Source organism: Lepidochelys kempii, chromosome 14 (assembly GCF_965140285.1).
Source record: "Lepidochelys kempii isolate rLepKem1 chromosome 14, rLepKem1.hap1, whole genome shotgun sequence".
Taxonomy (NCBI): Eukaryota; Metazoa; Chordata; order Testudines; family Cheloniidae; genus Lepidochelys; species Lepidochelys kempii.
In genome coordinates this window covers 33401551-33411396 of record NC_136393.1, presented here as the reverse complement: position 1 = coordinate 33411396, position 9846 = coordinate 33401551, and the positions used below count along the sequence as shown (strand labels likewise).

The following is a 9846-nucleotide window of genomic DNA, read 5'->3' as shown; positions in this document are numbered from 1 at the left end:
CAGACTGTCACAGTAAGAGAAGGACCTTACACCAGCAGACAGTGATTTTGATTCTTTCTTTTATTCCTCTATAACTAGCCAAGTGATAAGAATACACTTAAATTCTTAGAGTATAGGCCTTTACAGACAAGCCTGAATATCTATATCCTCACACTGAGGTCCCTTCCAACCCTTATATTCTATGATGGTCAGTTCTGGAAACATGTTCCATTTGTGACAACTTTTATCCCCCCTGCCCCTGTCTGGCATTGCATCCCTGCAATTCTTAACCCAGGCTCCTACCCCTGACTTTGCCCCTTTGACTCTCTCCTTCCCTTGCTTCCACCTGTCTGACCCATTTCTGGAAACAGTTTGGCCCCTGAACACATTCTGTCATCTCTCCCCTCCCATTTGGGCTCCCTCTGTCTACCCTTCCCCCCACCCCCTTTGTAGCAGAGTCTGAGGGTGACTGAAGGCAGTGGCTGCAGCAGATATCACAGAGCAGGTCCAGATGCTGAAGCAGGCTCAGGAACTGCCAAGCAGCCAGCAGAAGGGAGTGGTTGGTAACCCTGCTCCTTGATAGTTGCCCTGCAGTAAGTCACTCTCCCCAGTGGACAAACCTCAGAAATCCTGAGTTAGGTCTGCCAAAACTCCCCAGCGTGGAAGTGAGGGTTCACGCTACAGCACAAGGAGACTCTGGAATGCAAAACGCTGCAGAAGTAAAGTCACCCCAAAACTTAGCCTCAAAACCTGTTGTTCCACCCAGCCTTTCCCTACCCTTGATTGGTCCTCTGAGCTAGCCTGGGGCAATTAGTCAGAAAATCAGTGAAACTCCTCTTTTGGCTAAGCTCAAACCAGATTTGAATGGAGGCTGACGATTTCAAATAGTACTCCTGAGGGAATTCTGCACCAAAATTTAAAAATTCTGTACCAAAAAAATAAAAATTGTGCAAACAATATCTTAAAATTCTGCAAAATTCTATAAATTTTATTTTTCAAGATAACACAGTATAATCACCAAATACATTGAAATAAATTACCAAAATAATTGAAAATGGTGTGATTATACTGTTATTGTGTTACTGTGTCATTTTGAAAAATAAAATATGCCTAACTTCTCAGAATTTTAAAATATTTACTTTTTCGGTACAGAATTCCTCAAGAGTACCAGGGTTCTGTGTGGTGCAATCTGGGTGCGGGCAGCTGAGTGGGGGTGGGGGGCAGGTATGTGTGAGAATCTGGATATACAGGGGCTTGGTGCGGGGTTCTGGGTGCAGGGGGACTGGGACTCTACAGGGGAGTCCAGGTGAAGGTGGTTAGGGCTCAGTGTGTGTGTGCGGGGGGGAGGGGTTGGGGGAGTGGGACTTGGTGGGTCAGGCTGCCGCTGTTTGGGGTTCAGTGGGTTAGAGATACCTATGCATGGTATGAGGCTCAATGGGCAGGGTTCGGGGGGCTTGGTGGGGGGATTCTGGGTGCGAGGGGCTCCTGATGCACGGGGTGAGGCTTGGGGGTGGGGGTTTGGGTTCAGGTTGCTTGATGAGGGGTTCTGGGTGTATAGGGCTCCCAACGCAGAGGGGCTCAGTGTGGGGTGCAGGTGGGAGAAGGGGTCAATGTATGGGGAGCTGCTCCCCCTGTCTGCCCAACCCCCATCTATCTAGAACCCCCACACGCAGCCCCCGCCACTGACCTTCATCCCCTCTCACCTGGAACCCCCCCACCGAGACCCCTTCACAGTGCAGAGCTTCCTGCAGGCAGGGGAAGTTCCTGGGGGTTGATCTGACCCAGCCCTGGTGGCACCTTAAAGACTAACAGATTTATCTGGGCATAAGCTTTTGTGGGTAAAAAAACCACGTCTGCATCTGAACTGCTTGTTGTTTTTGTGGATACAGACTAACACGGCTACCCCCTGATACTTGAATTCATAGTTTAGAATCTTCTTCGTTAATTGTATCTTCAAGGCAGGGGGAGATGGGAACCTACAAGGATGAAGTGACCTGTAGCTCACGAAAGCTTATGCTCAAATAAATTTGTTAGTCTCTAAGGGGCCACAAGTCCTCCTTTTCTTTTTACAAAGATCCTGGAACTGCTGAGATGTTTCTTACAGACACTTGAGACAGGGTAGGTGTTTGTTTTCTCCTTTGATTTGTGTTTCAGTTGTGAGTCTTCCCTGGGTATGCTGTTATGGTGGGCAGCCTGTTTCAGTGGCCTGAGGCACATGGCCACAGACCTGGGATCTCCGGAGTACTTGTTCCTACTGTGGGTGATGTCCAGCATCACATGGGAACCAGCACTAAGTCTTCCACAAAACTCAGGCTCCGATGTGGGGAAGCAGTTCCGCAGCAGGGAATTTGCTTCCCAGTCCCAAGCATTGTGGAACAGGTTTCTAGTAGTGCCAAGCCGTGCAGAAGAACTGCAGCCACTGCAGTAGCCCAAAGTCTGGTGAGGTTCAACAAGGACAACAAGGACAAGTGCAGAGTCCTGCACTTAAGACGGAAGAATCCCAGGCACCGCTACAGACTAGGGGACCGAATGGCTAGGCAGCAGTTCTGCAGAAAAGGACCTAGGGGTTACAGTGGACGAGAAGCTGGATATGAGTCAACAGTGTGCCGTTGTTGCCAAGAAGGCCAATGGCATTTTGGGATGTATAAGTAGGGGCATTTGCCAGCAGATCGAGGGATGGGATCGTTCCCCTCTATTTGACATTGGTGAGGCCTCATCTGGAGTACTGTGTCCAGTTTTGGGCCCCACGCTACAAGAAGGATGTGGAAAAATTGGAGAGAGTCCAGCGGAGGGCAACAAAAATGATTAGGGGACTGGAACACATGACTTATGAGGAGAGGCTGAGGGGGGAGGGATAACTCAGTGGTTTGAGCATTGGCCTGCTAAACCCAGGGTTGTGAGTTCAATCCTTGAGGGGGCCATTTAGGGATCTGGGGCAAACACTGGGGACTGGTCCTGCTTTGAGCAGGGGGTTGGACTAGATGACCTCCTGAGGTCCCTTCCAACTCTGTGATTCTGTGAACTGGGATTGTTTAGCCTACGGAAGAGAAGAATGAGGAGGGATTTGATAGCTGCTTTCAACTACCTGAAAGGGGGTTCCAAAGAGGATGGATCTAGACTGTTCTCAGTGGTAGCAGATGACAGAACAAGGAGTAATGGTCTCAAGTTGCAGTGGGGGAGGTTTAGGTTGGATATTAGGAAAAACTTTTTCACTAGGAGGGTGGTGAAACACTGGAATGCATTACCAGTGGTGGAATCTCCTTCCTTAGAAGTTTTTAAGGTCAGGCTTGACAAAGCCCTGCTGGGATGATTTAGTTGGGGATTGGTCCTGCTCTGGGCAGGGGGTTGGACTAGATGACCTCCTGAGGTCCCTTCCAACCCTGATATTCTATGATTCTATGATGTGCTGGCTGGTGCCTCCGGAGCAGGAGTGTCCTGTCCCTCCTTCCCCCGCTGCTCTTCGGCCATCTGCGGCCGGCCATCTGTCCCCACCCACCTCCCTGCTTGCAACCGCCCCGGCCAAGCTGCTCCTGGGAGCCTCCTGTCTGCTGTGGGGGGGGGGGGGGGGGTGTTAGGATATAGATATTCAGGCCTGTCTGCAAAGGCCTGTACTCTAAGAATTTAGGTGTATTCTTATCACTTGGCTAGTGATAGAGGTATAAAAGAAAGAATCAAAATCACTGTCTGCTGGTGTAAGGGCCTTCTCTTACTGTGACAGTCTGAGGCCCTGTTCTTAGGCTAAGGCCTTTGGCTAAGCAGCAGAGGCAGCCATAAGCTGGGAAGCGAACGGTCACATCCTCGCATTCCAAAGTAGTCACATTGAAATAAGGTGCTATTGGGCTGTCAGGCACTATCAGGACAGGATTGTATTCCTATCACCTCCAGAGAAAGGGAAGTGCCTAGAAAATGTAAAAGGAAACTTAGTTTGATAGCATCCTGTCTGGCAAGAACTCACTTATCAATAGCTGGGATGTGAAATCCTCACTTCTGTATTGTTTTGTCATTATAGTTCCCACTTTGCTGTTGTTTGTCTGTATAATCTCTGTCTGGTTCTGTGATTGTTCCTGTCTGCTGTATAATTAATTTTGCTGGGTGTAAACTAATTGAGGTGGTGGGATATAATTGGTTACATAATCATGTTACAATATGTTAGGATTGGTTAGTTAAATTTCAGGAAAATGATTGGTTAAAGTATAGCTAAGCAGAACTCAAGTTTTACTATATAATCTGTAGTCAATGAGGAAGTGACGGGGTGTGGGTGGGGGTGGGCATGTGGGGGTGTGAGATGGGAACAGGGAATGGGGGTAAGAAAATTGGAATCATGTTTTGCTAAAGGGGGAGATGGGAACAGGGAATGGGGGTAAGAAAATTGGAATCATGTTTGGCTAAGGGCAGGAATGGGAACAGGGACACAGGTGTCAGGCTTTGTGGTGTCAGAGCTGGGAAGGAGGATACTAAGGAAGGAAACTGGAATCATGCTTGCTGGAAGTTCACCCCAATAAACATCGAATTGTTTGCACCTTTGGACTTCGGGTATTGTTGCTCTCTGTTCATGCGAGAAGGACCAGGGAAGTAAGTGGGTGAAGGAATAAGCCCCCTAACAGCGGGCATTTCATAATTTTATTTCCCTCTTATGCTTATATTTAATTCATTGAGTAGTGAGTTCTAAAATGTCTAATCTGTCCTGGCTGCAGTAATTTTCCTTATTTTATTACTATTTTGTGCTTTGTCATTAATTATTTAAAATGGTATAATCAAATAATAACATCCTCTTAGAATATAACTTTAGCTTGTTCTCACCTGAGCACTGCCAGGTTAAAAAACATTAGCTAAACACATAACTTTAGACCCTGGGCAGATGAAAGTCACTTATTTTCAAGTAGTATTTTTAGTTATATCTGTAAAAAAACCTTAAAATTCATATGAAAATAAATGCAGTTCCAATTATGATACCTAACAGCAATGATGGAGTCAAATGTTCGTGAGTCACATACATGGTTGTGATTGGTAAACATAAATGCCAAAATAATTAGAAAAATAAATTCCCATTCTTAATAAAAGAGAAAAAACCTTCATCATGTATGTTACAATTAAGTAAATACTTTTTTGGGGGAGTGAAAAACAATTGACTAAAATAGAGTAGATAATGGCAGGGACACAGAGTCAGATTTTATTTATTTTTATTATTAACGATAGTGTACAACGTATCAAACTTGTGTTTCTGATATCTGTGTTAAAGCTTCAGAACTGATACCTCAAGGTTTGGGATTGGGAATATCTTGCTGTATTATCTCCTGATCTAAATTTACATATAAACTTAAAATGTGGCTTTAATTGGAGTTTGTATATATTTGTTCTTTCTTTATGTAACAATTAGACGTAGTGCTCCTGTCAGCTAATTCCTAAGTTATTATCTGCAAAAAACCCAAGAGTCTTCAGGTGCCTAAGTAGTCTCTGGAACCATGGTTAAAGTTGCCCCCACCCCACAAAATCTGAAATGGCACCCCGGTGAGCCAGTAGTGTCCAGAGAGCTGCAGGAGGGCCCTGGGCTCTGGCAAGATGCAGCCTCCTTGTGACAGCATGAAACCGACCTTGAGCCGCGGGCAGAGCATCAGGCACCAGGAGCCACAGCAGCAGCACAGAAGTAAGGGTGGCAATACAGCATCTACCAGGCCACCCTTACTTCTGTGCTGCTGCTGGTGATGGCGTTGCCGTCAGAGCTGGGCACGCGGCCAGGAGCTGCTGGTATCAGGCCGCCTGACAATTCTTAATTTGTGCCAGGGCTGACCTGTGGCACCTCTTCAATACAAACGTGGGGAAGCAGCAGGGTCCAGAGGTGGTGGGGGGATCCCAGTAAGCCTGTGGGGCCAGGGGTGATGTGGGGGGCAGCAAAATACAAGTTCACCCAGAGTGCCATTTTCCCTAAATCTGGCCCTACCGGTCTTGGTGCAGGCAGCAGGAGGCTCATGCTGGCCAGAGCACCCGTTCTGTGCTGGGGCTGCAGCCGGGGTGGTCACTTTGCTGGGGAAAAAACATGGTTTTCAGAGAAAAGGGGAAGGAAAGAGGCAGCTGCAGGAGCTTTTATCAGAGCGCTCCACAGCCCGCCAGAGTCATTTCCCCTTGACAGAGATGCACATGGGATGTCCCCACAGCAGCCGAGTGCCCTCAGCGCCTGGCAGGAGGGGAGGGGAGCCGGGTGTCCAGGGGCTTCCTCCCCGAGCTCTGCGCTGCTGCTCCCCCTGCATCCCCAAGTGCTGCTTGGTTCACAGCCGGGTGAACTCCTGGGGGACTTGCAGAGCGCATCCAAAGTCAGACCTGTACTTATTAAGCCCTCTACCCTGCAAATACAGAAGTCAGACTGTGCCTCTGGGTTTACAGAAAGGATGTTGTGGAAAAGGAGGCTCAATTCAATAGATCAAGAGCCCCAGCCAAAGGGTGGGTTCGCACCATTTTATTTCCTTCACTGATTCTTTCAAAGTTAAAAGGGAAAGCCAACTGCTTAGCTTTTTGATAGCAGAAGAAGCTGAAATGTGTCTGATCTCACTACAGCAAAATACCCTGCAGAAAATACAGACACGATGAATTAAAACAACTTTACCAGATCAGTCACTGCAATGCTGGAATTCAGTTCTCAGTCTAGCAACAAACTGCACAGGGAAAATCAACCATTTCATGCCCGCCCTTCCCCTTAGCTTTATTTCTTTGAACTTTTATTTCTTTGAACCTGATTTCAGTAGCAGAGGCAGCCCCTCCATCCAGGCTCAGGAAGCAGCTCTGGGCTCTGGCTGCTGCTGCTGGCAGGTTGGAGCATTACGATAAGGACACAGCTGCTTTGCTCGCATTTACCCCACCCCATCCTCCTCACGATTCCAGTGTACCAGAAACATCTAGCCCCCTCCCCGCCCCCCATGATTCCAGTGCACCGGGAACATCTACCTCACCCCACCCTCCTCATGTTTCCAGTGTACCGGGAACATCTACCCCCTAACCCCTCATGATTCCAGTGCATTGCTGGACCTGGGGACTCCTTGCATCTGTGGATCAGCAAGGTTCTACAGAGCAGCGTGATTTTATTTTCTCTCCGAGGCAATCCCCCTCCTGGTACCTTTTCCTTGTAAACCTCCTGGAGTTGAGTCTTATTTTCTTTGTTTTGTTTTTTTAATTTTTTAAAATATAAATATATACAGAGAAAAAACAAACATAATAAACTATATTAAATTCTCATGATATATTAACCATTTGCTACCTAATGTTAGCCATACTTGAAACATTTAATTATATATATATATATAATATGAATGGTCAAAATATACCTCAATTATTTGCATTAAACAATTTACAAACAAAATCTGCTTATGGAAAATCAACTAGTTAAAGAAAAATTATGAAGTTAAGTAAAGAATAGAAGCAAAGTTCAGAGGAGAGGGCTAGAGATGGGGAAGGAAGGAAGTGGGTAGAGAGGAAGGAAGTGGGTAGAGAGGAAGGAGAAGGGGGGAAGAGGAATGCATGTAATAGGATCATTCAGATACTTCTATGAAAGCATCCCATGTCTCTGAGCTTTTTTTCTTGGATATTTCTGTTATGGTATACTAGTGAGGCAGAACTAGTAACTAGCAGCTGGAGTTAACCGTGGCAAATCTCCTGCTGATGTGAAGAGAAGTTCTGAATTTATCAAAGGAATAAAAGAAGCTCCAGGACTCTCACTGCAGTTGAATGTATTGTGACTTTTCTGGCTCATTGCCTGTACATTTCTCTGTCTCTGTTTCTCAGGCTCTCTTGCTGGAGCTGTTCCACTCTGTATTAAATTATATGTTCAGCAGTGCTGCAGTGGAGGAGAGAGGGTGGCTTGGTGATGAGAGCCCTCCTCTTGGCTGTAGAAGACTCAGGTTCAAGTTCCTGCTCTAATAAATATTTCATTATTTACTCAAAGTGGAACAGATCCACCAGGAAAGACTGAAAAAACTCCATCTCAGGCTACAGATAAATTGGTTGGTCACTAAGGTGCCACAAGTACTCCTTTTCTTTTTCCATCTCAGGCTAGTCAATAGCCTAGTGATTAGGGCTCTCCCCTGGAGAGGGGAAAATGGAGGGAGAGAGGAATCAGGGAACCAGAGTTGGGGAAAGCAGGCATCTGGAGAGGGGAAAGTGGAATTGAGGAAAAGCAGGAACCTTTGGGCAGGGAGGACCCAGAGGGGAGAAGCAGGATATAGAGGAGTGGGGGAAGCAGCGACCTCGAGGTGGGGAGCAGTGTGGATTGGGTGGGAATGGGACAAACTCGGACTCATAATAGAAACATGTTTTCAACTTTAATGGAATGGTTGCTCTAACTGCATAACACAATAAATTTACTTGGCAATGCATATATCCCATTTTATTTGTGTCCTCTGTGATCTTCTGTCCCTCAAAATCCAATAACCAGCATCTCATAATCACTGTTTTGTTTACTATGATGTTTGTTTGTTTTTCTCCATATCCATCCTGTTATCTAGACCAAGTTCCCATGAGGATGCAGGTTCTCTCATTCTGCCATAGCACCACAGCCAGATGCTTTCTGCCTGATTTGATTATTTTCTTCATTACTTGTTCTCTTCACAGGTTGGAATCAGGTAGGAATCCCATCTCTTTCTGTAGTTTCTTATATGATTTATCTAGGCTTACAGTGACTTACAAATGGGCTTCACTTGAAGACAATGGAACTACTTACAGTGTGTAAACAGAACCACAAAGCAAGATTGGCAACTTCTTTATTCAATTTTGCTCTGCTTATCCTGTTGCTGGGTTGTTGCATTGTTCTTGGGATAGTTTTTAGATTTGCTTATTCATGCATGTGTTTTTAAAAGTTGTCAGCAATGGATAACACTCTATTATTGAAGGAGGATAAAAATCTAAGTAAATAAATAGCAGGGGTTTGAAAAGATGCCCAGTAAGATGTTTAGTTGTAAACAGAAGGCTAAACAAAAAACAACCCAAATTCCAAACAGAAACAACAGTGTTTTTTTAAAAAGTGTCTTCACTGCCTGTCCAAACCTTCAGGACTAATAACTGTCTAACTCATCTTAATGCACTGACGTCCTCTTCCACTCATTCCCTTCTCAAACACCTAGAGAGAGCGGGGACTATAAGTCAGTAGGTTGAACAAGAGGGTAAATGAGATACACAGCTGACGACCCTTTATTGAAAATGTCCCATTAGAACCCATGGGGTTGTTAGCTCAGACACTCCATCTGCTCTCAGTCTCTGGGACATCACATTAGGAAAGAGGCACTAATCTGGTCCCAAACCACTTAATGCTTCATATGTCAAAAACCAGTGCTTTGAAGTGCACACAAAATATACTGGAAGTAAGAGCATATCACAGAGGTCAGGTACACAGTGTCCCATGTGCAGAGCACAGCTAACCAAGTAGGATGCTACACTTTGCACTATCTTAAATTGAAACTAGCCCTCTGGAGATTAAAGGCTTCCACAGCCTGTGAACCTGAGCAACAAAAGGAGAGCCCATTAGGGCTGATCCAAATCCCATTGAAGTAAATGAGAACTGTTCCATTGGTTCAATGGGATTGGGATCAGGTTTCCAGCCCTTTAAAATTTCCTCCAAATTTCCTTGCCTAGTTTATCAGATCTAATCCTATTTTATTTGCATAGCACACTACTGCATGAGGCTGACAGGACTGAGGAGGCAAAAGAAAAGTAATTTTTCTCTCTGAGTTAATTTTCTTTTATGTTGTGGCACATTTCAGAGCACAATGTAGAGTGACTGAACCTTATCACCCTGTCACTGTAACTGGGGTTGGGGACATTTTGTGATCCTCTCACTTGCTCCCCATGACAAGTGCTGGGAATGTATTTCAGTATTTTTTAAAATAT

At 45.6% G+C, this 9846-nt stretch overlaps 1 protein-coding gene across 10 annotated transcripts in view; it reads left to right on the top strand.

Moving 5' to 3' along the window:
• LOC140898275 (uncharacterized) overlaps positions 1–9846 on the top strand; it is a 2445793-nt gene that overhangs the window by 1154288 nt on the left and 1281659 nt on the right. For 9 of the 10 annotated variants that reach the window (XM_078848803.1, XM_078848794.1, XM_078848796.1 and 6 more), the window contains one exon: positions 8469–8585. The exons of the other annotated variant lie outside the window; for it this stretch is intronic. In XM_078848803.1, coding sequence (XP_078704929.1) covers positions 8469–8585 — 117 coding nt within the window. The remainder of the gene's footprint in view (positions 1–8468; positions 8586–9846) is intronic. 10 annotated transcript variants of the gene reach the window in all.